Raw genomic sequence first — 27,073 nt, forward strand, 5'->3', positions numbered from 1 at the left:
TGGGCAGCGAGCCCGGGCCAACTATACAGCTCAGCAGCGCGGCTCGCCATCGCCTTGGACGCGGCTTGACAGAGGCCCACCGAGACCCAGACTGTAGCGCGGCGTTTCACCTCAGACCGTAGCGTGCCGCGTTTCGAATCTGGCCCGCCCAACTGCCTTTTTTCTTGCCCGCCAGCCGCGATGCCGTCAGCTCGACCCCGGGACGCCTATTCGCTGCTCGAGCAATCCTTCAACGACTCTCCCCAGCTTCGTTCCCACAGGCAGCTCCCACGCCGGCGCGACGACCGCCAAGTTGTCTTCCCCGCCGCTGCGCCTGTCCGGCCGTCTTCGTATCATGACGATGACACTTCGACCCAGTTCAGCTCCGCCAATCCCACTCCGCTAGCTTCTCCACTGCCTCTCCCACCACTGGTAAACGGACACGATACCGGCCTGCCGCCCACTCCGCCCTCCGCCTCGAACGACGGCGCCCGGCGGGACGCCTCAAGTGCTCCACACTTTGCCGACGGCGTTATGGACACCCTACTTTCCAAGCAGCCTCCCATCCGAACACCCATAAACCAGCGAAGCCCCCCGACGCCCGATCCAAGCCCACCCCGGTCTGCGCGCTCCGGCCAGAGAGCACACCCCCCTCCAACCATCCGCTACCCGTCATCCCGCGCCGACTCCTTCACCACGGCCCGAAGCCATCTGGAGTCGGAGGACAGCGAATCGCAGGCCTCGTTCCACGACGCCCTGACCCCGAGACAACACGGTGCGGAGCATGCGAGGGAGTTAAGACAGAGGTATGACGGACTGGGATTGGCCTTTGAGAGCGAAGCAGGCGACGTCACACCCACGGAACGCAACCCGTCCGGCCTACCGGGCTTTGAGGATCGCCCCTCGTTTGGGGGCACGTGGGAGCCGAGAGACAGAGGCCATGACCAAACGTCAGATCTGGAGTGGGACACTAATTTCATGAGGAATGTGGCAGTGCGGCGTAAACGGCAGGAACGGCCCCCCAGGACCCCGCCTGATCAGATCTCTCCCCAGGACTCTGGCCTTGATCTTTCACCCATCTCCATCATGAAGAGAAGCCAGGTTCCTGACGACCGAGCTGGCGATATCAAAAGACACGCGCGGAATCCAGCGTTGGACAAGTTTGCCCAAGACATCGGCTGGCCAAATGACGCGAATGAATCACCCAAGACCGACTCAAAACGTTTCTCGACCGCCTCCAGCACGTCGACCGTTGTGGAAGCCGTTGTTGTAGCCACGCCACCCGAGTACCACCACCGGCTTCGTCATGCTGGGAAAAATCTGGCTCTTCGTCAAAGCAGCGACACGACGTTCGAACGCCCCTCAACGAAGCGCTCGCACCGAGCATCCCTTCTCTCGAACGGCGGCACCCCCCATCGCTTGGTCCACCACAATGCCAGGATTCCAGAGCGGAGAAATCGCGACAGCATTGACTCTGCTTTCTCATATGTCAGTACTGACGCGCCTGCGACCGAACCGCGGCAGCGGCATGATAGCATTCCGGTACTATTGTTCCCCATGTCCCACGAGGATTCCCCCAAGGCCGCAGAGACGCCTCGCAGGCTGCAAGTCAAATTTCATTCGCTTACAGATACTCGACAGTCACAGTCTCGCGTCTCACCAGTGCCCAGTAGTAACCAAGCCCATGTGGAATCACCGCGCCGCGTTCACAGGAAGTCGTCTTTTGGCAGTGCGTCCGTCGTTTCGAAAGCTTCCAGTAAAGCTTCTAGCAAAGTTCCCGAGGACTGGCCACTCCCCCGTGAAGGTATCCGCAATTTCACAGCGCCTGCTGTCATGACATCGAAGGGTACTACTGTCACCTTGTCGCGCTCCGGCAATTCGCCGCAAAGGACAGCCAGCTTTAGAAGGAAAGTGGACGTAACGCCGCCTCCGGTTCCTCCGAAAGAACCGTTGTCGTTGGCGACTCCTCCGCTGTCGCCAACCGACCGTATATCCTCGCCGCCTGCTGCGACAGAAGTCCAGAAGCTACTAGCGCAAAAGCGTCCGACCGATCTGATGCCAACACGACGAAGCTCCGATCGTACTTCCACCTGGACTGAAGAGGTACCCCGTGGATCGAGCCTTGATAGGAGCATGTCTGGCGACCGCACTCACTTGAACGCGGAGTCACCCATGCTGATCTACAGCGGCCGGACAAGTCTGGATCGCGCCCGCCACCACAACACGACAACTCCCTTCTCCCAGATGTCAGACACCAGCGGGCTCGAGATCAGCGAGGCCACGGCTGTTAGCATATACCCTCACAACAACCACTCGCTGCTGGTAGTTCAACAAGTCGCGCAGACTGACTCCACTTCCAACTCGAACTCCTCCACCACCTACCATACCACCCCATCGCGTCGACGCTCCGTGTCTTCCCCACCGCTCGGACGGGAGCTTTCTCCTCCACTCGACCGTGAGCTCACTCCACCTGTGCTCACGTTCAACCCCGCCACTCCGCCTCAACAGATGATCGATAGCTTTGAGGCGGCCGCCAACGGAGCTGTGGACTCGCCTCTCAAGAACCCACGCAAGCCGCCAGAGCCGCCAGCTTTCAGGGTTATTCCACCCACCCCGGCTTCGGAGCTCGAACGCGATCCTATCGGTGAGAGCGCTATGGCGAGCAGCTCTTCTCGCCCCAAACGTCGCCAGACTCTTGCCAAGCGTGCGCGACGTTACTCGGACACAATCCTGAACCCGATCCTTGCAAGGACAACGTCTGTTGCCAAGCGTAGCCCAAAGGCACTGGTGAATACACCGGGACGTTACAAGCAGCCAAAGGATACTAACCTGCACCCTTTTTGGCGACCCCGTGGATTCTGGGATGATTTCGATTCGGAGAGTGAAGATGAGTGGGACGAGGAGTATGGCCAGTCCCATGAGTCCAACCGCCTACCGCGTGGTGGAGACACCAGTAATGTCGGTGAAGAGGAAGAGCGGGAGCGACAAAGGCGCAAGATTGGAGCCTTAGGTCGTAGGCTGACCAATGGGTTCAAGGGCTCTGGCGGCTTCCTCATTGGCAACAGCCTTGGGATGGAGCGTCATGGCAGCAACACCCGCAGGCACTACGTCAACGTGGGCGGGATCCCAAGCAAGACAGGTGGGCTTATGTCGAAGCCACTAGCGCTTGGCAAGAGATTCGGTGGCAGCAGCGGCCGTGTGGAGAAGCAGATTTCGAGCTACTCCCTGCGTAGGGTCGCTGCCAACGATATCAGCCTCCATCATGCTGCAACCAGCCCGGCTGGCAGTGGGGTCAGTCGGGTATCATCGCGCTTCTCGGCCAGCACCGTCGGCGGCGACACCGATGAGGAGCGCGGCTGGGGCAGGGGAAGCAGCCGTGCTCGTTCAAGCAGTTCGCAGCGGCAGAGAAGCAAACGTGATTTCAACGTTCCCGGAACACGATGGAATGTGGAGTACGTTGGCCTCAGCGGTGTCAGGGAGAGGCTGGCGGAGAAGAGGAGGGAGAAGAAGAGGAACGAGCTGAGGAGCAAGATTGGCCCCAAATTTTACGTCAAGAGTACGAGCATTGTCTGATTTCGATGAGGCATACGAAGGGATGATACCGGGATGATGAATGATGGCTGGCTTCAGTTATGTCTGGCTTTGTTATTGCCTAGCTGTCTGTTTTTCTTTTTATCTCCTTTTCCTCATTTTCCATCAGACCTTCTTCTCTACTGGATGAGTTTTCTTTAATGCGTCACGAAGAGATGAATGCCAGAGATGAATCATGGTTAGGATTTCTACGGCTGGGGTTGGATACCATGGGATATTCCCGCCGAGACTAGGAAAAGAGCTGGGCAACATGAATTGTATGTGTATGGACGGACCTGCTTGGTAGGCAGAGCAGGGATGAAGAGATGATATCATGACTTTTCACTTTTCTTTTTTGTTTGTTTCATTACTTTCATTTGCGTCGGCAGCAATTGCCTTGTCTCTGCGGTGCCTTCCGGCTCTGGCGAGGCACTGTCCGTTGCACCAAACCTCTGTTGTTTCGAGAGTCGGCAAAAAAGAAACGAGACCGCTTTCCATTATCTTCTCCCTTTGTTAGCTGTTATCGGCCTGTGCGATTGACCTCTTTACGTCTGTCACGCCAATTTCTCATCATCGCGGACGACCGTAATATCCTTTTCTCCTGTCGTTATCCAATTCGTGACTTTTCTCCCTTTGTAGTAAGGGCTGGCTTCTTTTGTCTGTAAAACACGCGAGATTCATGAATGCCACAGAGTGCAGAAAACATGATGACTGAACGATTTGGGACGGCTGTCTGCTTGTTCATCGGTAGACCTCTTTTCTTCCTTGACCTTTTACGCTTATTGTTTCGCATTTGACACAACTCATTGATGGACCAAGGGGAATTTGGGAGAGCGAGGTTGTTCGTGGTACGAAGTTGCCAAGTATGGACACGGGTTATGATAACAAATTGCATCACTCATTTCAAAGACTATGATTAGCGTTGGTGGAAATTTTGCAGCTGTTGTGCTCTTCGTCTTGGTTGGACGAGCAATCATCAGCGTCTCGTCCCCCACACTTGACTGGTGGGGATTGTGTCTTATCAGCGCGGCAAAGTGTGCAGCCAGCCAGCCACCAAAGGCGGGCATTTTCTTACTTGCATACACGGAGGGAGGGTCGAGAGAAATGGCTTGGCTGGGTCTTGTGCGCGCAGAGGTCGATGGCGGTTAATGAGAGACACTGAAATGCGAGCTGAGGTAAGATTCCGTGCCGCTGGCCGGGTGCAAAACAGTGGGACGCGCGAAATGGCTTTGTACGCTTTTATGGTGGCCAATGGAAGGGGTTACGCCAGGAAGGCGGAACTGCAGAGGCTTCCGGTTGGTGGTAATGAATTAGAATTTCTTTTTCCTGTAAGCGAACTGTCTCTCAGGCGCTCAGCCAGTCATTAGCAAGCTTTTTTATACATCAGGACTGCATTCCGAGGCTCGCTAATACACTGCAGCATGATTACGTGCTGACCCCGTTAAGTCCGGGAGCGTTGATTCGACCAAGGCCAAGCAATCACCTGCTCTTTCCCTGAGCTCGTATTGGATGCAATCCATGGATGGTCTGAAGTAATCGTTGAGTGCCTGAGGGCGGAAGGGTTGACGGCGCCTACCCCGTTTGGGTCATCACGTGCCGACGCATCATCGGGTTCCGCGCGCTTCGCGTCTCCCGTCTCCATCTCACGACAGCAACACCTCAAATCGCAGAAACACCACCATATCATGACATGACAACCAGTGCCGGCGCCAAGGCTCTCCAATTCTACCCCGAGCGCTACTATTCGGCATCGCCGACCTACAACACATGGGTCAAGCTCACGGCCGCCGCCGTCCACCGGCTGCGACCCGCGCCCAGCCAAGCTGGTATGTGTGTACCACGTCAAACCCGCACCACATGCCCCCTCCCGCTCCGCTTCCCTGCGCGCAAAACTTCCCCCATGCGCTGACAACTGAGGAACGATCTCTGCAGAGCCGGCCATCTCCCGCACCGACAGCTTCGACCGGGCCATCCACCCCACCTTCTTCCACCTCAACCACCCCATCCGCTTCGTGCGCCTGGTCGGCACCGTCGTCGCCGTCGAGGACCTCGGCCCGCGCTTCGCGCTGCTCACGCTCGACGACGGCAGCGGCGCGACGCTCGAGCTGAAGATCACGCGTTTGACGTCGTCCGGAAATAACGCAGCAGCAGCAGCAGCACCCGGAACCACCACCACCACCACCACCACCACCACTCCTACCACCACCACCTCCAACACCACCGTCCCCAACCTCACCGTCCACACCGCCATCGGCCTCTTCTCCGTCGTCGCCGGCCCCGACGGCGCCGCCCCCATCGACGTCGGCACCACGCTCAAGGCCAAGTGCACCCTCGGCACCTTCCGCAACACGATCCAAGGCGTGCTGCAGCGCTGCTGGGTGCTGGGATCCACTTCCTCCTCCACGCGTGCCGAAGCCGAGGCGTGGCGCGACACGGCGGCCTTTATGCGCTCGGTGCTGGCGCGGCCGTGGGTGTTGGACGGCGAGGAGAGGCGGCGGTTGGACGGGAGGATGGCGAGGGAAGAGAGGAGGCGGAGGGAGGAGGAGGGGAGGGCGGAGAGGAAGAGGGTGGAGAGGGCGAGGAGGAAGGAGGAGTTTTTGAGGGAGAGGGGGGAGAGGAGGAGGGTGTATGAGGAGAAGGTCGAGTTGAGGAGGCGGAAGGAGGAGGTTTTGATGAACAAGGGGGCGTTGGTGTAGGTGTTGGTGGTCTTCTTTGGCTATTTTCTCTTCTTCCCTTTTCTTTTATCCTGCTGGTCCGGAGTATGGCTGTAACGAGAACTCAAACACGCAAGCAACGGGAAAAACATTGGAGTCATCCGAACCGTTATGCCATTACCTATCGACATTCGCTTTTGTCATGCAGTATAATGCTAATCCAATCTCCTGCCCCATTTACGTCATTCCCATAAAAACGCCCCATCCCCCGTCGTCCGAGCGAACGGCTCGCTTGGCACCGCAAGGAAAGTCACCTTCGTCCACCTCTTCACAAGAATGCGGAGCCGGTGTAGACCGGCTGCAGTCCCGTGCCCATCATCAGATCCGCAAACTCCCTTATGGATCGCTCATCCAACTCTTCGGTTTCGACAGTGTCGTCCATCTCTAGCTCTACGTCCTCCCCGCCCGGACCGGATACGGTGATGACGGGGACGACCACGGCCGATGAATCGTCACTTGAGGTGGAGGAAGAGCTGTCGGAGTCATCTGCTTCGTCCTCTACCGGCCCATGCGGATGACGCCGGCCGCGATCAGCTTCTGAACGTTCGCGCGCACTTGCGGGTTCTTCATGTGCTCCTGCAGAGCGGCCGGGTCGCCCTTGGCCTGCTGGAGGATGCTCTGCATGATGGGATCCTGCAGAATCGCGACGATCTGGAATCTGTCAGAATTGAAGCAACACATTACAGCAGGGGTCAAGTTTCACTCACATCAGGGTCCCTCTGGATACGCTCCATCGTCTGCTCCTCGGTCTCGCCCTCCCGTGCCGAGAACTGGGCCTGGATCGACTTCTGCTGCGCCTGTTCGATTTCACGCGCGTTCTTGCCGTCATCGTGTCCGGCGGCCTCGGTGAGCACATCCAGGGCCTTGTTGTACTCGCGCATGGCCTGAAGAGCCTGAGCCTTGCGGAGGTAGGCACGGATGAACTTGTTGTCACGCTTGATAGCCTCGTCGCAGTCCTGAACGGCCGAAGGGAAGGCCAAGAGCTTGATGTAGCAGGCGGCGCGGTTGCTGAAACCACGAGGATCCTCGGGGGCACGCTTGATCATCTCGCTGTAAGCCTCGACGGCACCGGCCCAGTCTGCGTTCTTGAACTTCTCGTTGCCGAGCTCGCGAGCCTCCTCGCCCTTCACGGGGTCGATGTAGGCCTCCTTCTCAGCCTTGATCTTGGCCTTCTCAACAGCGCGAAGCTTGGTGAGAATGTCGGGGGTGCGGTGCTCGGTCAGAGACCTCTGGTAGTTATCAACGGCATTGGCAAAATCGCCCTTCTTCTCGTAGGCCGATCCGATGCGGCCAAAAGCCTTGGCGATCAGCTTGAAATCGGCAAGGACCTCACGGCCGTGGCTGACGGCTTGCTTGCAGGCCTCGATGGCGCCATCGTAGTCGCCCTTCTCGAACTTGGCGGCACCCAGGTTGTTGAGGTAGGTGATGTCCTGGTAGATATCCCACGCCTTCGAGTAGTGCTCGATGGCCTCATCAAACTGCCTCTTCTTGTAGAACTGAGTACCAAGCGCCTTCTCCTCGTCGGCCTTGGCCTTCTCCTCCTTCTTCTTCTGGGCCTCCTCGTCTTCAGGCTCGGGCTGGGGTTCGGGCTCGGGGGCCTTCTTGGGCTCCTCGGTGGGCCTCGCGTCAGGCATGGGCACATCCTCTTCAGCCTCGGCGGGCTTGGGGGCTTCTTGGGCGCCCTCGGGCGGCTGGCCAAACGACATGTCGATGCCGAGCAGCACGCTCATGACCTGGAGGAAACGCGGATCGCGCATCTCCATACCGACGCTCTGGGGGTTCTGCTTTATGCGCTGGAGCTTCTGCATGAATTCGGCGTCGGCCAGCAGGTTTGCGGTCTTGGGGTTCGAGGCAAGCTTCTGGATGAGCTGGGGGTCGTTAAACATGTTGGCCAGGCCGCCGGAGGGGTCGGCGCCGTCACGGCTAGCCTCAGCCTGGATGGCGCGCTGGACGGCATCGAGGCCGGACTTGGCCTGGGCGTTGGCGGGGTCGAGCTTGACGGCCTCTTCATAGGCGTCGACAGCGGTGACTGTGTATGGCGGTCAGCGAGGGTTCAAACGAGCGAGCAGAGCAACGTGGGCACATACCGAGGTCGCCCTTGCCGTGCAAGGCTGCGCCTTTGCGGGCCCAGCCCTTGCTCCAGTCAGGCTTGATCTCGGTCGTCTTCTCGGCGTCGCTGAGGGCTTTTTCAAAGTCCCTCAGCGAGGCGTAGCATGCGGAACGGTTGGAGTAGAGCACATGGTTGGAGGGATCGACCTCAATGGCCTGTGTGAACTTTTCGCTTGGGCAAGTCAGCTGCGCTGTGTTTGGGTCGGGCAGTGAGGCGGACTCACATAGCTTCGGGGAACTGCTTGGCGGAGAAGAACTTGTTGCCTTCGGCCTTGAGTGCGTCGGCCATGGTGAGCGCAGGGGGTGCGATGCGTCTCGAAGGGTGGACGGGGTATCTTGGTGGTGTTGGGTGAGGGTGTTGGTGACGCGCAGCGCGATGCAGCTCTGGAGTTTAAGGCGGCGGCGATCAACCGGCTGGAATTTGCTAGAACCCTCCCCGCCCCACGCGATTCAGGCGGCCCCGCCCCAAAAGTCATCGCCTTATCGCCATCCAAACCCGCCCAAAGCATGCAATTCTGCGGCCACGACTATATGCTTGCGCCTCAGCCTTGCGCAACGACATCGCTCACCTTGCTGGTCAACCTCTAGGCAGCACCTCACCCGCCTCACCCGTGCGACGACATCTAAGCACCTGAATCTCCAGTCCAACCGCAGCCACTTGCTCTGGAACGCGAAAATGCTGTGACGATGCCGAGCCGGGAGGCTTTGAACGTCTTGTTCATCCTTCAAGGATGTCAAAGCAGCCAATCTAGCCTCTAAAGCCACCTATTACGGATGTCTATTCGTGAGTTCTACGTCGAGCGTGGCTGCGTAAAGTCGGACGGGAACAAGGCAACTGAATGGCGCAGACAAATGTTGGTCGCACTCTGTCGTGGCTGTCCAGCGAATCAAGCGGGTGAGCTGATTGGACAATTCGTCGAGCCCCATGGACTAGTCTACGCGCATAGATTTATTGGTCTCGCCTTGTGCTCTGCGCGATTGACTTCTCTTAATGCGCCCTCTACATGGATCATATGGGCTAATAGTACCTCACTATGCGAGAGGAGGCGGTGGAATCCTTAGAGACAGTTGCAGTGCTAGTATATATGCCCGAGCGTAAGAAATACTGAAAGATGGGCGCATGCTGCTGTAAGCTGCGTTGCATATTCAGGCGCTACGAATGACTAGGCGTCAGAGCGTGATGCGGACATTGGCCATGGAGTTGCGTCAATAGTGTATTGGCGGCATGGCCATGGTGGTGAGGAAGTGAAGTCGCGGCTCACAAGCTCAACACCATGCGACATGGATCGCCAATGTATGCGGGGTTGGGAGCGGGTAAGCCCGTGAGGCGTCATAGGCAGGCAAATCTGGCTCACACTTAGCGGGTGAAGGGCTCATCAGTACTATGGCGCAGGGAAGAAAAAAAAGAAAAAAGGGCAAAAACTGAAGCTGCTGTAGGCGGGAGTTGAACCCGCGACTACAGCGCCACATGGCCGGACCAGACACGCCACCTCGGCGAGCTGGCGCAACACTACATGAGCAAAGACCCGCAAGCCCCTCTAAGCTGGCCATGCAGCACCACCAAGCTCACGGCTATGTGCAATGCCATGAGTGGGGACCGCTTCAGAAAGGCGACACGAGGGGCCATCGCCTTTTTTGGTATCCGTACGCTTTAACCCACAAGCGCTGCCTAGGAGTCGTGGGCGGTCGAAACCATTGAACCACGTAGCCGTCATTAGCTGGATGATAGTGGAGGAAGTGGCGGAATTGAACTATATACCCCTCTTTATTTCTGTCACTGAGCCACGCAATCGAACTCGGATTGCGCCGCCACTGAGCGGAGATCCTCCAAGCGTCACTACACTCGTTCGGTTCTTGCTCAATCATCACTTCTTCCATCCATATGAAGCCGCGGTCAAAACACTCGTCCATGATCGACCATCCACTACCGTATTCTTTGGGTCTCGTGCTAACAAGGGTCCACGGCAATACCCTCTTTCCCGTCCCAGAACCAAGGTCCGCCCATTCGCTACCGCGACAGTCAAAAGTCCCACAAACATATAACATGAAATTATCGCTGTTTCCAAAGTCCACATCACAACTCTTGAAACCCGGGGTCTTCTTCCGCACAAACGCTCAAGATGCCCACCTTCACAAACCCCCTCGTGACCGCGTTCACGAACCTCCTCCCAAAACAAGGGCCCAAACAAGACTCCACAACATCCACCACCAATCACAGCACCCCCCACCCGAACAACAACAAAAACAACAAAGCAGCAGCTCCCGCCGCCGCCGCCAAAATCCCTCCCGCACCGACCAGAAGCAAGGCAGCACCACCCACCACCCCCATCCCCGCCACCGTACGACGCACAAAGAACGGCCAGGCCTCCACCACCCCCATCAACAACAACAAACCCTCCCAACTCAAAAACAACCGCAACAAAGTACCAGCTCCCGCCGTCGCCAAGTCTCCTCCCGTACCGACCAGCAGTAACGCAACACCACGCACCCCCACCTCAACCACCGCCCAAGCAAAAAAGAACGGACCCCCCGCCGCCGCCAATTCCACTCCCCGACCGACCGGCAGTAAAGCAACACCACGTGTCTCTACCACCACTACACCCAAGCCTCAACCCGCACCCGCACCCGCACCCGCACCCGCATCGAAGCCCAACCCCAAGTCCAACCACCAACCAAAGCCCCAACCCGCACCCACACCGAAGCCCAAACCCAACCTCCAACCCGCACCCGCACCCGCACCGAAGCCCAACCTCCAACCAAAGCCCCAACCCGCACCCGCACCCTTCCCCCCACCCCCACCCCCACAAACAACCACAACCCCAACCACCCCCCTCACCGGCACCGGCGGCCCCCGCTGGGCCTGGGCCTACACGGACCCGCCCAACCCGCTCTTCCCGTCGCAAGCCCCCATCGCGCCGCTCCAGACCTGGGCGCAGTGGGCGGCGCAGCTGGACGACGAAGCGCGCGCGATGCACGGGAGGAGCAGGAGGAACAACAACAGCAACGACAACGACAACAACGGCATCTTCTTATACGACGGTCCGGACGAAAGGAAGGGGAGGTTGTTGAGGAGGTTGAGGGGGGAGATGGTGAGGGATATGGCGAGGGAGAGGATGGTGAGGATGGCGTGGGAGAGGGAGAGGTGGGAGAGGGAGAGGGAGAGGATGGCGGGGGAGGAGGGGAGGGGGATGGGGGTGGGGATGGGGAAGGGGAAGGGGAAGGAGAAGAGGATGGTGCGGGGGGACGACGGGCAACGGCAGCAGCAGCAGCAGCAGCAGCAGCAGCAGCAGCAACAGCAACCGACTTCTGGAAGAAAAGTGCACTTTGCGAATCTGCCAAGCAGATAGAATATATCGTCGGCAGTGGAAGAGACCGGTGAATTACCACGAGCGATTTGCAAAGAGGACGGGATGGGACCTCCAAGAGTGCGGAATGGGTGTAAGAACGTGCAAACTAGCGTCGTAGGCGGCGGGCCTTGTAAGCGTAAAGATGTTCAATGAGAAGAACCTCATGAGATGTTTCCGAGCTACTTTCGTGTCCTCTTTTATCTATGACTTGCAAGCACCATCTAACCAAGCGCCACCATCTCTACATGATGCCAAGCTTCCCAAAGGCCTCGATAACATCCTTGTCCACATTAACCAGCCATTCATCTCTGAACCTGTCCTGGCCGCCACACGCAGCAATGGCTTGGTGGAGGTGGTCACGGATGAATGGCATGATGTTGACAGTATGGACGGGATCGGTATAGATCAGATCGCGGCGGCGAGCGTCGTCTGGTGCTTCCGGGCTCCCGGGGGGCGGGTCCTCGCGTTGCCAGACCAGACAGCTGTACACATTATCAACTTTGCATGTTCTTTCAGACTATGATCAAGGATTGAACTTACTCAACATTCGGGTCCGCATTGCCGTCTGTCAATTCGATGACAAGGTCTGTCCACATCGTCATCAAGTCTTGCAGCTTGATGAGTATCCAATCACTGCCCGTCTCGAGCAGTTTCGTGAGAGCCAAGCACATCAGTTTCTTGCTGACTGGTGCCGCAATATTGTCCAAGTGGTCGAACCACTCCTCCAGCAGCCACTTCATGCGCTCATCAAGCGTTTCGGCGGCATCCTGCATGCCATCAGCCGAGGTACGGGTTTGAGCAGTTTCGATGGCGCCGAGGAGAACGCGGTTGGAGGCGAGGCCGATCCGAGCGACGACTGTCCAGTAGTCGGTCTCGACGATTCCGTCTACAGCAGAGGCACTGTTGATTGTTAGTTTTATGGGAATGTCAGCGTTTATTGGGCCATCTAGTTACCGAGCATTGGGACCTGTCTTCGTATGAGCCTCCCATGCTCCCTTGAGCCCGTCCAGGAGACCAGTGAAGAATTCGGTCCGGATCATGTCAGCCGTCAGAATTTCTACCGCGGCTTCTCCGCCGAGAAGATCGGCGGCGCGTACATAGACCTCCACGAGGTGGGTGACAAGTCCGTTGGCTTCTGGACGTAGCTCGCCCAGAAGCGATGCTGGGATACAGGTCAGCGGCTCGAAGACGGTTGATATGGTGCCGCAAAACAAATACTCACCAAGAGACTTCAAGAGCGTTGTGCGAAGGTGATCGGAGCACATCTCGTTTGGCGCTAAAAGCAGGTACACTTCCGCAATCTCAAGCGTTTTCCGGAGGCTTTCGCTACCGAGCTCAAGTGTGGGGATGAGGTAAGGTGCAAGCGAGAGGACCTCTGGGGAAGCCGGCGCCGGCGATTGAACGAGTACTGCATGCCACAGGTCGAGAGCGTCCTCTAGGAGGTAAACCTGTGTGTCGGAACCGGGCTCGAGAGTGTTTTTGATGATTGGGATGACCATGGAGTGCAACGGGACCGACTCGGCCTTCATAGCGTTGATGAGGCGGGCCAGAATCGTGAGAATTGCCTGCTTCATAAGATGTTCCTCGCCAGACTGCTCCCATAGGGGTGGCAGCAACGAGACAATGCTGTTCGCATACGGAGTAATCTGGACTGTAAGCTTGGAGCTTGCAAATGCGTATCCTGGAAACTCACATGATGCTCAAGACGTTCGACCACAACGCTGATGGTATTCAGAAGCGCCATTTTCGTCTCGCTCAGTTCAACCTCCCCAATGAGGGCCATCAAACGGTTCAGCATGTTCGAGGCATGTGGCATAAAGCCCTCGACCTTGAAGTCCCAGTCGTCGGCAATATTCTTGAATTGTCGACCGGCTGTAACACGGACAACATGATCATTCAATGGGTCGTCCTTGTTCAGAAGGTGATCGAAAATCTGGTAGACGAGAGGTCGAGTCTCATCCGAAACCTTGATTGTGATCCATTGGCCAAGCAGGATTGCTATCCGACGGCGCAGGAGATTGTAACCAGGCTTTTGCTTTTGAACCTCCTGAACCAGCGTGGATCTGATAAATCCGTCAAAGTCAAGCTCATGGTGAAGGACAGGAGCCGCCAAGCCGACGGCAGTGTAGACCGAATCCTTGAAAAGTATGTTCTCGTTGTCTGGGGAAGCCACCGAGTAGAAGACTTGAAGAAGGGGTTGGACGAGAGTCTTGAAGTTTATGGCCAAGTCAAGGAACAGTCTTTCCGCACAAGACCTTATCGAGTACTCGATATCATCGCCTTCCATGTCTTCTCGTCGCTCCCATTCATCTGGTTCCTCTTCCCACTGACGGAGATCACTCGGCCGGAAGACAAAGTAGCGCGTCACCACGGTCTCCATCATTTCGCGCACGAAGTCTTCACCAAGGAACTCTTGCTTCACTAGCTGGGTTGCTTCGGCTTTCTGCAATAAAGGTGAGCTCAGATGTACTGATCGACACGGGCTCTTAACTGACCTCCTGCTTCTCCTGTTCATGGCGATACTTGAAAGTTTGTGCCGGGTTGAACACCATCCTCAGGCATGCCCGTATCAGCAATAAGCCTTTCAGGCAGAGACGCTCCATAACAGATTTCTCGTCGTCATCTGCGTCGCCGTCAGTACCAATATGCCCCTCGACGGAAGCTTGCTTGGTGCCGAAGTTTTGGCCGAACTTGACGATGAGTCCCCAATAAGCCTTTGTGATGTTTATGGAGTCGGGAAGCAGGATGTAGGCAGCAGGGTGGGTTTTGGACATTTCCAGATGCAGTTTAGCAAGTTGAAGGAGGTGCTTTTCAACCAAATCTTTCACAGGGGACGACAGCGTAGACGGTTCTTGAGAAGTAATTGTGAGGAAGTCTCCCAGCTGGTTGCGGACAATGCCCCAGAATTGCTGGACGTCAGAATCGCGGTTGGGAAATTCGAAGCCGGAAACCAGCACTCGGCGCAGGACTTTGATCGCAAGTAGACTTTGCTCAATGCTCTCCAACGCACCCCCTTCATCATCACCTCCATGCTGCAGAAAAGCCAACCATCGCTGGACCTTTTGCATGTAGATGTGGCCAAGAACGCGGAAGACTTCAGGGGAAATGGATAGCAAGTTGGAGCGAAGTCTTATGATGCGCCCGGTGGCCAACTCTTTGATGATGTGAAGAAGGATCAAAAGGGTACGCGGCAAATACAGAGGATTGGCGCCCGGAGCCGTGGACTGACGGAGCAGGTCGATGACTTGGTTGATGACATCTGGCCAGTCGTGTGGAAACTCGAACCTGACGATTTTGGCGATGACCAGGGCATTTTGCAATGCAAGCCTTTGGTCGGCCTCGTTCACTCCACTCTCCAGCAACCTTGAGCGGATGACGGTCTTGTCCTCTTTACTGACCGCACTGCAACGTGTTAGCATTCCAGGCGCTTGGGGAAAAGGCGAGACTTTACTTGGTAGCAGTCTTCCTCCAGTATTTATCGATGCCGTTCTTCAGCTGGATAATGGCGAGGTAACGAATCTCTACGGGCAGGGATTTGTCGATGAAGGCGGCCTGCTTGCGCATTAGCCACAGCCAGGGTCCATGGGTGTCGGGAAGCTAGCGCCAAGAGGGAGCACCCGAACGTGGGCGTCGGGGATGATGCCGGGACCGGAGTGACGGCAGTGCGTGCACGTACTTGGAGCAGCGGGTAGAAGCCTGCCGCGGTTTCCCATTTCTGTAATTGTTTCGTGCCCGTCTGGATCTGGTGCGGATCGCTCGATGCGGCGGAGCGGAGCACGTGAAAAAGAAGCCCCTCGGTGAGCGGATTTGCTTCGGCTGGAAGCTCGAGGGCGCCCTGGACCTCCATTGCGGGCTCTGTGGCGGACAGCGGGCGTCAGGGCAATGTAGGTTCGGCGGTTGGCATTGAGATCTATTTGGCGGCGAAGTCCGGCCCCAGGGTGGTGGTGGTCGTCAAACACGCGCAGCGAAAGAAAGTCGCACGGTCGCGCCCCGCGATACTGCCTAACCGTGCTGGGCCTAGCGCCAAGAGCCCACCCGATGTCGCCGCACACTGTGCTGTCTCTCGCTCGCTCAACACCACAGTCACGGCCGAGCATTGATACTCGCCAGCTGCTATTGATCATGGCTCTTTCCGTCCGAGAGGGCCGCCAGCCCAATCCGACCGATTCAATAGCAATCACGAGCGTCGCGTGTTGCACGGACAACCGCCTTGCTGGAAGAAGAATTCGAGACCCGAGCTGCCAAAAGCTTGACACCTAACCTCAGGGGGAGCATGTCGGGTGCATTAGGAGGTGGCTGAGAGACAACGCCCTGCTGCAAGGGATGCGCCCACGCCCGCTTCCCTATCGGCGTCGGACTATAGGGACCTAAGCACGCGTGGGGAGCAGCCGCCGATACGGGCGACGCCCCATGCAGAGTCCCGGCATGCACCTGATTGCACAGCATGCCGCTGGGAGCTGCTCGAAAACAAGGTTTACCAACGGATTTTTGATGGCAGCACCCGTATGCGGCAGCGTTAGACGCAGATCTCCCGCGGGAGCCCTGGAGTCGCACAAGAGGCCCCACGTGCCGGCGCTGTCATCACAGGCACGAGTCGCTGGGCGCGGTGTTTGTGGCGCTGCTCATTTCCGAACGCCCTGCTCCGGGCACGACAGGGTTGACGTGCCGACACGGCAGCTTCTCGAACAACTTTATCTCTGACAGAAGTTTTCCACCGCCCACCGCGACACGAGCGCGGCGAGATGAATCGGGCAGCAGGGCCCGCGCGCAGACGAACATACTACGTGTCCCCCCAGAGCTTCCAGACGCTGCTTGCAGCCAGGGAGTACGAGTTGCAGCGCATTAGTGTGGCGAAACGCCTCAGGCAGCCTGCGAGGGACGGCAGCCGCGCTGCTAGCGCCGACTCCAGCCAGACGCCGCTAGGCGCAAGCCCGTAAGCCGGCGCCACTATCATGAATATTTTTCTGTTGGTCCTGAGTTGTGCTGGCCCGTCTCGTGCATACCGCCAGACCGTGAATCCGCGCCGGAGGGGGCAGCCCTGGCGCGACGCAGCGTGCAGCAGGGCCGAATGGCCGGTGAGCTGGCGTGCAGGACGGCGGGCGGGCTTGAAGCATCGCAAGCGAAGATCATGGCAGCGCAATTCGCTGCGGGTGGAGCTCGCCGCCATCGCGCGCCCTGCGACTGGCTCTCCCGCGCCCCAAAATTAGCGTCCGCCGGCCGTGCCTGCCGTCGCGGCGTGGGCTCGTTGCTCGTTGCTGGCGGGTCGTTGCCCGGCCGCCGTTCGCGGCTACCCATTGTGCCATGGTGTGCGCCTCTACATGCACGGGCGCGCCTGGAGCTTTGGCCACCGCTGAAGCTCTCCCCCTACCGCCCGCCGCGAGTACAATATCTGGCCAGCTGCCAACTTCCCCTCCGCTCTTCTCTGCATCTCCTCTTCTCTTCTTGCATCACCTTGAGTCATCCTGCAGCGGAGGCCCGATCGTCACTGCGACCGCTCTGTCAATCCCTCTCCCAATCGCTCGCTCAAGTACGCCCCGCCCCCTCCTCCCCTCACTTCGACCTGTCGTCATTCCTCCTGAAACGCCGAACTGACTTGTCCCGCTCGCTGCCCGCAGACTTTGACCGTACCCTTCTCTTCACAACACAATCACAATGGCCTCTCGCATCAAGGACGCTCTTCCCTCCCACCTCAAGCCCAGCAGCGCTGAGGATGGCTTCGGCAGGCACCATGGCAAGACCCAGTCGCACATGGTAAGTCATCTGCACTAGAAATCGCCCCCGGCCAGCAGCGAGTCGCTTCGCCGCCCATTCTCAGCATCTCGGGGACGCTTCTCGCACCCGCTTCGCTCAATGGCGTTCGGCAACGACGGCAGATGGCCCTCGTTCGACGAGCCCTCGAGCAGGCCGCCGAGTGGCCTCACCACCGAAGCCCCTCAACACCATCGCCCCACGTCATCGATCTGCACCATCCAGGAGCGGTGGCTTGCACGACGAAGCCCCTCGATTCTCGAGACGTCGTCGTAGACGCGTCGACCGCAGACGGCTCGCGTCTGGACAACAGGGGCGGCAGGACGAGGCAGCATTCGATGGAAACTTCGCGATGCGCGCCTCTGCCCAGCCAGCGGGACACTCAACTTGTTTTGGGTGTTCACGAGCACCCCCTGGGCATGGATCGAGCACTTTAGCCCCACTTTTTACGTGGAAGTCCCCTGGAAACAAGCCCCTATCCCTGCTGTTTTGGGCTGGCCGTGATGGTTTAGTCCAGGATCATGTTGCTCAACAGCGGCTTCATGCCATCCTGTGACGCCTTGAGCGGCCATAGCTGCACCACACCCCGGGACTGCATGCACTGAAATCCGACTCGCTGCTGGCACCATGTCGTCTACTCACTTGTCTGAAGATGCTAATACTACTGACGATAAGGCTTTCGAGAACACCTCGACGTCTGTCGCTGCCTCGCAGATGCGCAATGCCCTGAACAACCTCGCCGATACCGTCAAGGACCCCGCCGAGAAGCAGGTATGTCTCAACACTATGCCACACAAGCGAGTAAGATAGTGACTCGGTCGGCAACAGCGCTTCGAGACGGAGATGGACAACTTCTTTGCCCTCTTCCGTCGTTACCTGAACGACAAGGCCAAGGGCAACGCGATTGAGTGGTCTCGCATCGCTCCCCCGAAGCCCGAGCAGGTTGTCAGCTACTCTGACCTGCCCAACACCGAGTCTGTCGAGTTCCTCAAGAAGCTCGCCGTTGTCAAGCTCAACGGTGGTCTCGGTACCTCCATGGGTTGCGTTGGCCCCAAGTCCGTCATTGAAGTTCGTGATGGCATGTCTTTCCTTGACCTGTCGGTCCGTCAGATCGAGTACCTGAACAGGACTTATGATGTGAACGTTCCTTTCGTTCTCATGAACTCGTTCAACACGGATTCCGACACGGCCAACATCATCAAGAAGTATGAGGGCCATAACATCGACATCATGACCTTCAACCAGTCCAAGTACCCCCGTGTGCTCAAGGACTCGCTCCTTCCGGCTCCCAAGTCGGCCGACTCTCAGATCTCCGACTGGTACCCTCCGGGCCACGGTGACGTTTTCGAGTCGATGTACAACTCGGGCATCCTCGACAAGCTGATCGACCGCGGCATCGAGATCATCTTCCTGTCGAACGCCGACAACCTCGGCGCCGTCGTCGACCTGCGCATCCTGCAGCACATGGTTGAGACGGACGCCGAGTACATTATGGAGTTGACGGACAAGACCAAGGCCGATGTTAAGGGTGGTACCATCATCGACTACGAGGGCGAGGTCCGTCTCCTCGAAATCGCTCAGGTGCCCAAGGAGCACGTCAACGAGTTCAAGTCGATCAAGAAGTTCAAGTACTTCAACACCAACAACATCTGGCTCAACCTCAAGGCGGTCAAGCGTGTTGTTGAGAACAACGAGCTCGCCATGGAGATCATCCCCAACGGCAAGAGCATTCCGGCCGACAAGAAGGGCGAGGCCGACCTGTCGGTGCTCCAGCTCGAGACGGCGGTCGGTGCTGCCATCCGCCACTTCAACAACGCTCACGGCGTGAACGTTCCCAGGAGGCGCTTCCTGCCGGTCAAGACGTGCTCTGACCTCATGCTGGTCAAGTCGGACCTGTACACGCTGCAGCACGGTCAGCTCGTCATGGACCCCAACCGCTTCGGCCCTGCGCCTCTTATCAAGCTCGGCTCGGACTTCAAGAAGGTGTCGAGCTTCCAGTCCCGCATTCCTTCGATCCCCAAGATTGTCGAGCTTGACCACCTGACGATCACTGGCGCGGTCAACCTCGGCCGTGGCGTCACGCTGAAGGGCACCGTCATCATTGTGGCGACGGAGGGCCAGACGATCGACGTTCCCCCGGGATCGATCCTGGAGAACGTGGTTGTCCAGGGTAGCTTGCGCCTGCTGGAGCACTAGAGGGCGAGCGGTGTAAAAAGGAACAGAGGATTGGGCCACGTAAAGTGGAATGAGAGAGGCTGCATATGGCATGCAGACGGGAGTACATCACGGCAAATGCCTTTTTTTTTACTTAGTGCGCATTTTAATAGAAGCATGATGAACGGCAAGACCAGTGCTTAGGCGTGTGTGAGGCGTGGTTGAGTGCATGCACATGCGGTGGAGCGTGGGGAGAAGGCGGGGCGGGCCGCGGTGATGTCAGTGGGGCTGGGGCGGGTGGATGCCTTGGAGGGTGGGATGTACATGTGGGATGCTGCGGCTGAGCGGCTCAGTCATCGTGGCCGTGGCTCAGTGGCCCGAGGTGACGCAGACGCGCGCAGGCAGAACCCAGGCAAATAGGCAGGCGCCGGAATGTCGAGAATGCAGGTGATGGGGGGCGGCGCAATCGGGGGTGCGAGTGCGAGCGAGCGCTGGCAGCCGGTAAGCCCTATAAACGGCGGCCGCGCCCAAAGCCCGCTCACGGCCAGCGTCCAGCGTCCAGCGCCAGCAGCGCACGCGGAGCCAGGTGCCAGCCCTCCTCCGCGCGATTGACCGCGACCCGCTGATCGCCCCACGCGCCTCGTCTCCAGCGCGCCGAGCGGCCCTTGCAGCCCGGGGTCAACCACTTCCCAGCCTGCCGTGTACATTCACTGTACATTCACTCCTACATGCGCTCTGCCGCGCGGATGCATGCGACTGCGTCGGCATGGCTGACAACTCCTCGACCTCCCCGGACGCCGCCACCAAAGAAGCGCAGCAGTTCTGGGGCTACCTCTTCAGGCCCGACAAGCGCGGCACCGACCTGCTCAACCGCCTGCTCGCCGGCATAGCAATCTACGTGGTGCGTCCTCCGTCCTCCGCCCTTTGCTTGCCGCGCACCGCGAACTGACCAATAGATGCCAGGCCGGCCACTTCGGGCCCACCGAGGACTGCGCCGACATCACGCCCACCCAGCTCGCTGGCTTCTACAAGGCCGTCGGCGGCGACTATGACGTCCTCTTTGTCGAGACCCCCGCCCCCTCGGTCGCCTTCATCTACAAGTCGCTGGGATGCCTGCATTCGCTGCAGCCAGGCCGCGAGGCCGACGGGTACACGATTCCAACCATACCCGCGCTCAAGCGCAAGGGCTTCATAACATGGCAGACCATACAGCTGCTGCTCGGCCCAGACGAGCATGTCCCGTTCCTGCAGGGTGCTGTCGAAAAGTTCGACATCGTAGATCCAAGCACCGGCCAAGTCTTCCCCAAACTGCTGCCCAAGGAGTCTTTTCCGGAGAGGCCCGACGAGGACATGCTGCGCTGGTACGAGAGTGTGTCGACGCGTTTGCGTGAGGAATGCGAAGCCGAGGAACAGCAGCAGCGCACTCGCGCGCACCGGCCGGGACGGCCTGGTGATGGCGGCGATCGCTTTGACAGCGACGGGTCCACCGACGAGCACTCGGCCGACGAGCGCACCGGCGCTGCTGCGTACTTCCGCGACCCGCTGTACCGTGATCGCGGCGGTCGTCCTACCATCATCCGCCGCTTCTCACGCGCTGACTACAAGGCCCGGTCTCCGCGCGAGATTGTGCAAGACCGCGGCCGGTTGGTTGCCAACAGCATAAGCCGCCACATTTGGACGCCTTGGGGCAAAGCTGACAAGTACGACAAGCGCCGGAAGAGCACCTCTCCGTATTCAGAAGATGCAGCAGCCGACTACGATGATGACGCAGAGCCTACCCCTACAGGACCGCCCCCGAGGTACGCGCATCACGTCCACGGATCTTCAAGCCCCAAACCACAACCCTCTCATAAACCAAGGAATGGTCCACGAAAAGCCACTTTCCGCACATACCAGAGCGAGAGTTCTTCCGACTCTGAAGATTTGCCGCGGTCTTCTGAGCGTGTGCCAGGAGACCACCGAACACGCCAAAATCATCACGTTCCGCTTCGCCATCGCCGCAGTCATTCTCCACCTTCCTCGCCGCGTGAATACTTCCCACCATACGGCGATTATATTCACGGTAGGAGATATAGCCACAACAACCATGGGACTTATCCGCACACGCGTATATCAAATCCGCACAGGCGCACAGACTCCGATCCCCCGCTTCGTGCTCCCAAGGATCATAGGGAGCGAACTGAAAGAGACAGTCCACATCATAGCCATGACCGTGGCCGGGACCATGAGCGTCCGGAGAGGGAAAGCGCCCGCCCAAATCCGCGTGAGGTCCGCGATGCTCGGGAGCAATTTGTCCCCGCGGCCTCTGCCACGCCACGGACCCCACCCCCAATCAAGACATATTCAGGAACCAACCTCTCGGCTTTAGGAGGTGGCGGTCGTAACTCTTCACGGCCCAGCCCTAGTGGGTTCAAGCCAACGACGGAGCCGCTATTCGCAACTCAAGTAGCACACCTCCAACCTCCGCCCACGCAATTGGGTCCAAACGGCCCCAGCGTCCCCACTGCTCCTATGCAAGGCAGCCCGCTCCAAGCCGCGCAGTTTCCCCGCTCCGCGTACTACAATGACCATACTCGACGCCCTAGCTATCCCCCACGCGGCCCTTCGGCAACAGGTGCGGATCGCCTGCCACTGCCGGTGAGGGCTCAGAGCGTGCGCTACCCCGGTAGTGCATCGCCACGCTGGGCCGGTAGCAGAAACAGTAGTGTGGAACGGGATTTCAGAGAGCCCACGCGAAGAGACAGAGCCAGCGGGCACAGGTACGTGCAAGGCGTCGCCGGAGGGGCGTTGGATGGAGTGGGTGGGCGGAGGTATCCGGTTGACGGACGGTACTAATCAGCATCTTCCGCTGTTGATGGAGCGCATCGAGCTTTTGCAATGCTGCAGCGGTGAGGCTTCGGAACCACGAGAGCGAAAGGACGACTGATACGATAACGACGAGCGCGCTTTCCTAATGTAGCCTATGAGGCAACTGTGATGACGGCACGATGGATCATGAATGGCTTTTATGGTTTGTTCTGCGGCAACAGCAAGCGTCGCCCCCCTTTTCATTGAGTGTTCTTTCCCATGATTAATTTTTCCTTATGTTTCTCATATGTTTCTTCTATTCTCGCTCTCTGTTTGTCCCCTTGGGAGACATTGTTTGCGAAGGCATCTGATACCAAACGGCAGTTGATTTCTATTTTTGGCAAGAGGTCGGATTTATTCTTTCCACGAACCGTCAACAGACACAGCAAGCAAAGCGAGCATGGCATTTCATTTTCACCGGCGTTTCGATAAAGGAGGGGCTTGGGTGGAGTGCGTTTGGGTGCCCGAGATTTGGGTACCGCGTGCGGATTGGGGACTGATCGTTTTTGAGAGGCTTGAACAGACGGTGGGACGTTCCCTGTGTGTAATGACTTCAGGCCTTGGGGCCAAACATACGTATATCCTCTTTACTCATCCATGGAGAAGATGTTCTCCTGAATCTCATGTGGTTTATCGATTGTGCAAGCTGGGTGTGGTAGACAGCACGAATGGTTGCAGCGGAGGGATTGGACTAAGCGTCATCTTTTCAAATTTATTATACTGACTAAGTGATGTTGGTCACAAGGAGTCCCACTTGCTGTAGGGTTTCTCTGGAGAGCAAGAAGTGAGAACTATGAAGGTCCTGTCTATTTTGCAACGTTGAATGATCTGCCGAGGCAGAGCTGTATGTCCCAGCCCACAATCTACCCTGCCACAAGACGCGACAAAAGCAGACTGCTCCCCGTGAGAGGACTTGTGACGACTCCAAAAGGAGCAAGTAGCCGGTAATACAGTTGCGTGATCTACGTATGTGAAAGGTCGCCGGGGATATTGTCAGCTGTACAGCGCAGGCAAGAAATGAGCAGCCGGCCCAAGACTCATTTGGTGTGCCATTTGCACCATGGGAGCCGGTCAACGAGCGGAGAGGGCGACGTCGCTGCTGTGCTGTGAGAGATGAGGCAGCAGGGTGTGATGCGGGATGCGGGATACGGTGAGAAAAAACGCGAGGCGGCATTCACGCTAATGTCCGCTAGTGCGCAGCTGACTCAGCCGGGTTCCGTCATTCTCTTTGTAGCTTCGCCAAGCCGCAACCCTCGACCTTTACCGTCGACCACGCGCTGCGACCCTCCCCATCCGCTCCGCTTGCGCCTCGACAACTTCGCATCGCCAGCGCGCGTCGCCTCAGCCCCCCGGTTCTACTCCTTCCACCTGCTAGCGCCGACACCATGGGCAAGAAGAAGAGAAATCACCCCGACGTCGAGGAGATCCTCAACCGTCCGTGGTGCTACTACTGCGAGCGCGACTTCGACGACCTCAAGATCTTGATCAACCACCAGAAAGCAAAACACTTCAAGTGCGACAAATGCGGCCGTCGCCTAAATACTGCAGGAGGTGAGCTCACCCCGCCCGTTCGTGGGTTAGACTGACGCATTGTAGGCCTCAACGTCCATATGACGCAGGTGCACAAGGAGACCCTCACCCAGGTTGAAAATGCGTTGCCCAATCGCCAGGGCCTCGACTACGAAATCTTTGGCATGGAAGGTGTCCCCGAAGATGTCATGCAGTCTCACCAACAGCGCGTCCTCCAGCAGTTCTACGAGCAGCAGGCTGAGCGCCGCGCCGCCACCGGTAACCCCCCGCCCGGCGCTACGCCCACCGCTGGCGGCCAGCCGCCCAAAAAGCCAAAGGTCGAGACGAAGGAGGATCTGAAGGCCCGCCTGGCCGCCCACAAGGCAAAGAAAGCTCAGGAGGCAGCTGGGGGGAGCAGTGGAGACGTTACTCCTATGGGACAGGGTGGCCAGAGCCCGGCCATAGCTCAGAGCCCTACAGCTTTTGTGAGTCCCCCGCAACCCTCTCCGAGCGCCGTATGTGCCTTGAAAATCGTGCCGACACTGACCGATCAACGCCTCGTAGCCGGTTGCTCAGCAGTATCCCCAGCAACAGGTTTCCTTCTCGAGCCCTCCTGCCAATCCTGCTCAAGTCGCGTACGCGCAGCCTTACGGTCAGCCTGGTTACTCCCCGCCACAGGCTTATCCCCCTCAGTCTTTCCCGCAGCAGCCCGGCTATGGGGCTCCACCATTCAGCCCTAACGCATCTTCCCCTTTCCCAGGCCAGCCTTTTGCCCAACCCGGGGCTCAGCCGTTTCAGTCTCCTTTCCAAGGCGGTCCGTCTCGTCAACAGGGCTCGGGCTCGCCGGCGGCGGCAATGTCCTACGGCGCACATCAGCCTCCAAGCCGCACCCCGCCGAACAACGGTCACCCTCCGCCCAGACAGGGAAGTTTGCCTGCTGCGCCTGGTCTGCCGCAGCGGCCGGCTTTCGGTGCTCCGCAGGTCAACCAGTACCAGTTGCAGCAAATGCACCAGGGACACGTGCCGCCTTCGGTTGCCGGCCCGCTCGGTCACAATGGGTCCCCTCAGGCCAACGGTCATGCTGCGCAAGTTTCGCAGAGCTCGTTCCCCGGTCTGGAGCAGTCTGTTGATGACCTCATTGCCAGCGCAGGGAAGCCGAGCGAAGCGGCCAAGACTGCTGAGACTGAGCGTGCGAAGAAGGAAGAAGAGGCCCCCAAGGCCAAGAAGGACGTCAAGCTTGTCTACTCTGACAGCGAGATGAGCCCGGAGGAGAAGATGGCCAAGCTAGCCAGGTACGCATTCAATCCCGCCGATAGACAACAGGATGAGAAGGTGGTTGGCTCGCTTGACCCCCCCGTCACTGGCGTGGTTTCTGGACAAGATGACGTGCACGACCCATCGGGATAGGTATTTCTTCGATGCTGCCTCTCAGATGCTCGTGAATTTTCGACACACGTGAAAAAGTGTTGGGCCACGGACGAACAGCAAGAAGCACGGCAGGTGGCACTTTTTCTGGCACGGCTGAGCCGCCACTTCCTTCGACGTAACTTTTTTTGGCGCACAACTTCGGCGGCCCGCTGCAAAGACGGACCAGATCGGCTGAGAACAGCTAAGTTTGCTGGCATTGAGTTTCCTCGGACATGCTGTTCTAACCACAGCCGAGGGTTTATTTGCACGATTACGCGGCGATATGGAACACGGCGATCGCAGACGGCACTCAACCCACAACCATTGCATCAAAGAGCCCCGTCGGTTAGTCTTCACAAGTCTGTCTCCAGGCAGAGGCTGATGATCGGCTGAGGTTCAGCTACGGAACGGCGGCGCTCTTGGCGTTTCGGCGACAGAGCGAGCTTCCTTCATATCCCCATCTCCTTCTTTCTTCCCCACATGTAAGTCTTAAAAATACGGTTGGTTCCTTTCCATAGCTGCTCGCATACTTTCCTGCGCCAGAACTTCGGCAGGGGCGTTCAATTGAAGCGGGCTGCAATATACATCGTGAGTGATATTCTCTCCATTCGGTGCAATGCTCGTTCTTGAATGTCTAAAAGCGATTGGCGCTCTGGGCGCGCGGTCTCGACGGTAAGCGCCATCATCCATGTATTATATCCTAGCCTTTTGTCGGTCACGGAACTTGGTTTGTTGTATTTGCTTCTCATGACGTCGAAACGCCTCGTATGTACTTTTAGTCACGGCATACAATACGTAGACACACCGGGCATCCTTTTTAAACACATCGTAGTAATGATGCTGTATCCCGATTCGACTTGAAAAAGTTGCGTCTGTATCACTTGGTCGGTACCCCCACTCTGTTGTTGCGCGCAGTTGGCCATGGGGCATCCGCCGGAAGATTCCCTGCCAGAACGGGAAACTTGGCCGCTTCCGCAACGGGTGGGCCTTGGCTCTCTCTCTTATCTAGTTCCTGGTGTCTACTTATCTTTACGGAAAAATCCGTGATCGAACGGGATACCGTCGGATATCGTACACGGGGGGGTGGGAATCGTACGTGTGTGTTGTGCACGGCGAATGTACATACCGTCCCATATTTGTCCCAGCACGGGGAAGTCCTGATCTTCCGGCGTTGACCAGATGGATGCCGGCAGACCATCTTTCCATCTGAGTCTCCCGCTACGGAAAATTGGGATCGGTCGAGACGATCTGGGTGTTTGCCCCGTCATGGCGAGAAGAACAGTCGTGTAGCAGTCCTAAAAGCTCGGTGATGGAAACCAACGAGACCGGTAAGGTAGAAGGCAGTAACCGTGAGTCCGGCCAAGTCAATGAATGAAGTAGTTGCGGGACATAACAGTCTGCGGCCGACACGTAACGGATTGCAGTGTGCTGATGCGCAAGCATGGTAACCAAAGACTGACTAGTCAGCCCAATCCATTTTGACCCAAGTCTCTCGTAAATAGATCGCGAAGGACGTCTGCAAGACGTCTGGTTTGAGCAAATAGAATTTTTGGAAGCAGATGTCTTTTTTTTTATCGCGACCACTTTGATGGTATGTATTTGCAGAATTGTATTTCGATAATCCACATCTTAATCACACCTCATGTCCGAAAGAAGCCGGCATGTGCAAGCAAGCCAATAGTCGAAAAA

The 27,073-nt window shown here is 57.9% G+C and overlaps 7 protein-coding genes across 7 annotated transcripts; 5 read left to right on the top strand and 2 right to left on the bottom strand.

Annotated features, from left to right (window-relative positions):
- Positions 1-180: 180 nt before the first annotated feature.
- SLS55_008991 (uncharacterized protein) lies at positions 181-3,552 on the top strand (the record flags this gene model as incomplete). The annotated part of the gene is made up of 2 exons (XM_066780396.1): positions 181-185; positions 261-3,552. 2 exons carry the CDS (start codon positions 181-183, stop codon positions 3,550-3,552), a joined length of 3,297 nt encoding a protein of 1,098 aa, XP_066629625.1.
- Positions 3,553-5,316: 1,764 nt separating this feature from the next.
- SLS55_008992 (uncharacterized protein) lies at positions 5,317-6,245 on the top strand (the record flags this gene model as incomplete). The annotated part of the gene is made up of 2 exons (XM_066780397.1): positions 5,317-5,320; positions 5,482-6,245. The coding sequence occupies 2 exons, from the start codon at positions 5,317-5,319 to the stop codon at positions 6,243-6,245; spliced, it is 768 nt and encodes a 255-aa protein (XP_066629626.1).
- A 516-nt stretch (positions 6,246-6,761) lies between these two features.
- Positions 6,762-8,661, bottom strand: STI1 (Hsp90 cochaperone; the record flags this gene model as incomplete). Its single annotated transcript, XM_066780398.1, has 4 exons — positions 6,762-6,914; positions 6,971-8,292; positions 8,351-8,544; positions 8,597-8,661. The coding sequence occupies 4 exons, from the start codon at positions 8,659-8,661 to the stop codon at positions 6,762-6,764; spliced, it is 1,734 nt and encodes a 577-aa protein (XP_066629627.1).
- Positions 8,662-11,960: 3,299 nt separating this feature from the next.
- SLS55_008994 (uncharacterized protein) lies at positions 11,961-15,566 on the bottom strand (the record flags this gene model as incomplete). Its single annotated transcript, XM_066780399.1, has 8 exons — positions 11,961-12,201; positions 12,260-12,619; positions 12,674-12,881; positions 12,942-13,365; positions 13,413-14,162; positions 14,215-15,121; positions 15,171-15,271; positions 15,396-15,566. 8 exons carry the CDS (start codon positions 15,564-15,566, stop codon positions 11,961-11,963), a joined length of 3,162 nt encoding a protein of 1,053 aa, XP_066629628.1.
- A 1,805-nt stretch (positions 15,567-17,371) lies between these two features.
- UGP1 (UTP-glucose-1-phosphate uridylyltransferase) lies at positions 17,372-19,663 on the top strand (the record flags this gene model as incomplete). The annotated part of the gene is made up of 3 exons (XM_066780400.1): positions 17,372-17,470; positions 18,143-18,238; positions 18,296-19,663. 3 exons carry the CDS (start codon positions 17,372-17,374, stop codon positions 19,661-19,663), a joined length of 1,563 nt encoding a protein of 520 aa, XP_066629629.1.
- A 724-nt stretch (positions 19,664-20,387) lies between these two features.
- SLS55_008996 (uncharacterized protein) lies at positions 20,388-21,561 on the top strand (the record flags this gene model as incomplete). The annotated part of the gene is made up of 3 exons (XM_066780401.1): positions 20,388-20,522; positions 20,585-21,420; positions 21,543-21,561. The coding sequence occupies 3 exons, from the start codon at positions 20,388-20,390 to the stop codon at positions 21,559-21,561; spliced, it is 990 nt and encodes a 329-aa protein (XP_066629630.1).
- Positions 21,562-23,853: 2,292 nt separating this feature from the next.
- On the top strand, positions 23,854-25,384 carry SLS55_008997 (uncharacterized protein; the record flags this gene model as incomplete). The annotated part of the gene is made up of 3 exons (XM_066780402.1): positions 23,854-24,019; positions 24,065-24,462; positions 24,542-25,384. 3 exons carry the CDS (start codon positions 23,854-23,856, stop codon positions 25,382-25,384), a joined length of 1,407 nt encoding a protein of 468 aa, XP_066629631.1.
- Positions 25,385-27,073: the final 1,689 nt, after the last annotated feature.

Source organism: Diplodia seriata (genome assembly GCF_021436955.1).
Source record: "Diplodia seriata strain FDS-637 chromosome Unknown scaffold_9, whole genome shotgun sequence".
Lineage (NCBI taxonomy): Eukaryota > Fungi > Ascomycota > Dothideomycetes > Botryosphaeriales > Botryosphaeriaceae > Diplodia > Diplodia seriata.